Source organism: Sphaeroforma arctica (assembly GCF_001186125.1).
Source record: "Sphaeroforma arctica JP610 unplaced genomic scaffold supercont1.1405, whole genome shotgun sequence".
In the NCBI taxonomy this organism is placed as follows: domain Eukaryota; class Ichthyosporea; order Ichthyophonida; genus Sphaeroforma; species Sphaeroforma arctica.
In genome coordinates, this window is record NW_014039153.1 from 10,549 (window position 1) to 15,736 (window position 5,188).

Consider the following 5,188-nt stretch of genomic DNA (forward strand, 5'->3'; position numbering starts at 1 on the left):
ATATATAAATGGGACATACCTTAGCTACCTTCATATAGTTATCTGTTATGAGCAGTGCCTCGTTGCACACATGTGTCCTCTGTTCTTCCCAAGTGTTCCCGTGAGTTAAGTAGAGACACTCATCAAGGCTCGGAAGTAAAGTATTGGAAACCCTACACCTTATAAACCAAACCCTAAACCTTCAGCCCTGTGAGAGTCACTACACAAACTTTGACAACGCTTGATGTTCTGATCCAATGCAAGGGTCAGCCATCAAGCATCACATGAGAGCTGTGTGTGTGTGCAATGGCTACACCTTGGCGTGTGTGCATGCATGTGTGTGCATGCATGTGTGCTTTCCAGAAGTTCGGTCCCCCGTGTATGCACCTGTCGTGTGTGAGCAATGCGTCTATTCCGGCGTTGTAACAATTAAATGTCACATATAGCACAGCCACCTGTGGTACTAGAAATGTCTTATGAACTTCAATACCCAAGCAACCCATGTATAGCACAGCCACCTGTGGTACTAAAAATGTCGTATAAAACTCAATACCCAAGTAACCCGTTCTTGGCCACTTGTCGCAGTCAGTGTTTCGTAGCCCGATGTTTGCGCTAACCCCGAAGATGGACATCACAGATATAACAGTATGATTGACAGTTGGACCCCTAAAACCCTAAAACCCTAAACCCTTGTATCGTCATTCATACACTACCACTCCATATATCCATGTAAAGTAACATTTACCACCATGTGTACACTATCATTTCCTATCTGCTGATGCTGTAGATGAGAGTAAAATCATCTTCGGCAATCTGTCGCAGGTGGTGGACTTTCAGGTGATGTTCTCGGCTGAGCTTTTAGCAACCAGTCAACTGCCACTCCATCAACAGCGCGTGGGCGCCTGTTTCATGAAACATGTGAGTGCGTTAGCGAGTGTGTGTTCGTTTATTCGTGTGTGTTTTATTGAATGTTTTATTGTGTGTGTGTGTTTTATTGGTTTTTTTCGTGTGTCAGGTAGTTGACTTTCAGTTGATGTTCTCGGCTGTGCTTTTGGCCACCAGTCAACTGTCGCTCCATCAACAGCGGGTGGGTGCCTGTTTTATGAAACATGTGTGTGTGCTATCGTGTGTGTGTTATAGTGTGTGTGTTTCATTGTGTGTGTGTTATAGTGTATGTGTTTCATTGTGTGTGTGTTTTCTTGTGTGTGTGTTATCGTGTGTGTGTGTTATCGTGTGTGTGTGTTATAGCGTGCGTGTTTCATTGTGTGTGTGTTATCGTGTGTGTGTGTTATAGTGTGTGTGTTTCATTGTGTGTGTGTTTTCTTGTGTGTGTGTGTTCTATTGTGTGTGTGTGTGTGTGTGAAAAATCACATCTCCGCACAGCTGCGAACACAATCGTGAAGTGTGTACGTTTAGGGTTTAAGTAATACAAATATCTCCATATTCTCCATGCTCATCACATGTATACACACATGCACACACCACACTCCATGCTCATCACATGTATACACACATGCACACACCACACTCCATGCTCATCACATCCATACACACAGCCACACTCCATACTTCTGCATGTGTGTAGATATCTATTGAAGGATAAGTGCATACGCACAATGCAAGTACATCTATGTGGTATGCGACAATCTCCACTACGCCCTTGGCGGTTGAGTGTTCTAGTGTGACGATACAACAGACTGAGACCTACACATTTATGCACACACACAGCAGCACCCCTCACATTACAACATGGGACTAGACAGTTATAGGACACGACGAAACACATACACTTGACATATTCACGAACAATATGCATTGCCACACCTTGTACAAACACCACACTATGTACACACATACACTCCCATGGACTATCAACTATAGTACACGACGAAACACACACACTTGACATATTCACTAACTATATGCATTGCCACACCTTTTAGGAACACCACACTTCATACACACATACACTCCCACTCTGGCGGACTACAACATTCATTGTCACACTATGTACAAGCATTCTAAAACAAACCCGTAAACATTAAACCCTAAACTCTAAACCCTTACCCGTATTCAGGCGGAGCAATTCAAATGCTACACCATGTACTGTGCCAAGCACTCCAAAGCACTGGAGCTGTTGAATCGGCTGGGCACACGCAGCAAATTAAAGGAATTCGAAAGGGTAGGTATAAGAGTATACAATCATATGATGTGTATATAATTTTGTGAAGTGTATATAATGATGATGCGATGTGTATATAATTTTGTGAAGTGTATATATTTGTGATATGATGTGTATATAATTATGTGAAGTATATATATATATGATATGATGTGTATATAATTATGTGAAGTGTGTATAATTATAATATGATGTGTATATAATTTTGTGAAGTGCATATATATATGATATGATGTGTATATAATTATGTGAAGTGTGTATAATTATAATATGATGTGTATATAATTTTGTGAAGTGTATATATTTATGATATGATGTGTATATAATTTTGTGAAGTGTATATATTTATGATATGATGTGTATATAATTATGTGAGGTGTGTGTATAGTTATAATATGATGTGTATATAATTTTGTGAAGTGTATATATTTATGATATGATGTGTATATAATTTTGTGAGGTGTGTGTATAATTATAATATGATGTGTATATAATTATGTGAAGTATAGTGATGTGTATATAATTATATGATGTGTATATAATTATATGATGTGTATATAATTATATGATGTGTATATAATTATATGATGTTTATATAGTTACGTGATGAGTGTATAATTATACGTGTATATACATATACTATATAATGCGTATATTATTTTAAATTGTTTAATCGCTTATATGACGGAACTATAAACGATATCAGATGATAACTTCTGGTTTGATTTTGCTCATGCCGTTTACTCTGCCAGGGTGTACACAACACAGAGTTGTATTATGACCTGATTGCTAGAAAAGGATCCTATCAGGCCCATCAGCACGCACATACACTCCGTAGATAATGACCGAACTTTATATCACATCAATAACGACACAACTCATATACAGACCAATAACCATTAAACAACACCATGTACTACTTAGACTACATATGGTAACTATCTATTTACTGTCAAGGTAGTCTCGTATACACACCAATAAACAACACCATGTACCAAGGTGATTGACTCAACCAAGCAAACCTAGCACTAGGTTAATTGGGTCAGCCATTCACCGGGTGTAGGGTGTAGGGTTTTAGGGTTTATGACACCTTATCCCACGTACTACTTTCACAGTCACCCCTTCTCACAAATGTACTCTGCAGAAGAAGGCAATGGATTTGGCCAGCGGCGGGGGCCAACGCAATCTGTCGCTCAGCTCACTCGTCATGAAACCAGTGCAACGGATCTGCAAATACCCTCTGCTGCTCAAGGTACCATCTGTGGTACTATGAGTCATGAGTCTCATGAGTTTCATGGATACCATCTGTGTTACTATGAGCCATGAGTCGCATGGATACCATCTGTGGTACTATGAGCCATGAGTCTCGTGGATACCATCTGTGGTACTATGAGCCATGAGTCTCATGAGTCTCGTGGATACCATCTGTGTTACTATGAGCCATGAGTCTCATGAGTTTCATGGATACCATCTGTGTTACTATGAGCCATGAGTCTCATGGATACCGTCTGTGTTACTATGAGCCATTATAGCACACCCATCTATATACCTACCTATAGCCATGCTGTAGCACACCCATCTGTGTATCTACCTATAGCCACGCTGTAGTACACCCATCTATATACCTACCTATAGCCATGCTGTAGTACACCCATCTATATACCTACCTATAGCCATGCTGTAGCATCTATGGCACATACAAGTAACAATATGTGCACAACCAGACGCATAGCTACGATTCAATAGCAAAGACTCGTAACCACAATACAGTAACAAAGCCACACAAATACAATCCAGTAACCATGACTCGTCAATCACACACAGTACAGTAACCATGGCTCATCAATTAAACACTATACAGTAACAAAGTCACACAAATATCATCCAGTAACCATGACTCATCAATCACACACTATACAGTCACCATGACTCATCAATCACACACTATATAGTAACCATGACTCATCCGTATTCGCATTCCCCTGCCCATCCACACGGGGCAGGAGTTCCGTCAGAAAACACCAAGTGACCATTTGGACTATGTACAGCTCACATCAGCCCTGTCCATGATGGAGGTGTGTTCCGTAGGGGTTTAGGGTTGAGGGTTTGACCCTAACCCTAAAGCCTTTAATCGATGGGCGTCTGTTGCAGCAATTGGCCATGGCATGGCGCATGGTGCCCAGCCCGTACAGTGTATTACTATGTATTGTGTTGGATTGGATTGGATTGGATTGAATTTATTAATTTGGATTATTTTGGATTACTCTGGATTATATTGGCTTATATTTGATTATATGATATTACGTTGTCTTGTCTTGTCTTGTCTTGTCTTGTATATCCTGGGTGGTGTTCGTATCCTTTTCCTTCGCTCCGTTGGGCCTGTGTTACCTTGAGTGTGATAGACGTGTGCAGCGTACACTGTGTTCCTGTCCTTGTCTTTGTCATTGCGCTGTACCAGGTTACTCGTTACTTACACACTCCAACACCTGTTCAGCCATTGTTGGAAGTATATACCAAACGAACACTGCAGTTGAGTACTCATTCATGTGTCAGTGGTCTGTGTTATATCCACCTGTGTGTGTGTGCGTGTGTGTGTGTGTGTGTTTGTGTGTGTGTGTGTGTGTTTGTATGTGTGTGTGTGTATGTGTGTACGTGTGTGTCTGTATGTCTGTGTGCGTGTGCGCTACCGTGGTACCATACATAGACTATTAGTACTACCAACACACAAAACCATGGCTGTGGCAGTTAAATCACAACTAGCGTTAGATGCGAAAGCCAGAAACTGACAGCATAGGAGTGACTCACAAAGCATTCCTATCCACCCCTCAGCTGTCAGATATTAACTATGAGCTATGGCATCTACCCATCACCAGGAATTGGCTGAGTACATCAATGAAATGACGCGTAAGATGGAAGACATGCAGAGCATGGTGACTCTGCAGCAGCAGATCGACGGCTGGCAGGGACTCTCGCTCATGGGCTGTGGCACTATGCTACGACAGGGGATACTCAGCGTAGCCAAGGAGG

General features: G+C 41.2%; 1 protein-coding gene across 1 annotated transcript; it reads left to right on the top strand.

The window, feature by feature from the left end:
* Window positions 1-764: 764 nt before the first annotated feature.
* Window positions 765-5,175, top strand: SARC_10822 (hypothetical protein; the record flags this gene model as incomplete). Its single annotated transcript, XM_014295121.1, has 5 exons — window positions 765-897; window positions 2,057-2,161; window positions 3,306-3,413; window positions 4,165-4,236; window positions 5,035-5,175. Coding segments are annotated over exons 1-5 (504 nt in total), but the record flags the coding sequence as incomplete, so codon positions are not given.
* Between the last annotated feature and the right edge of the window lie 13 nt (window positions 5,176-5,188).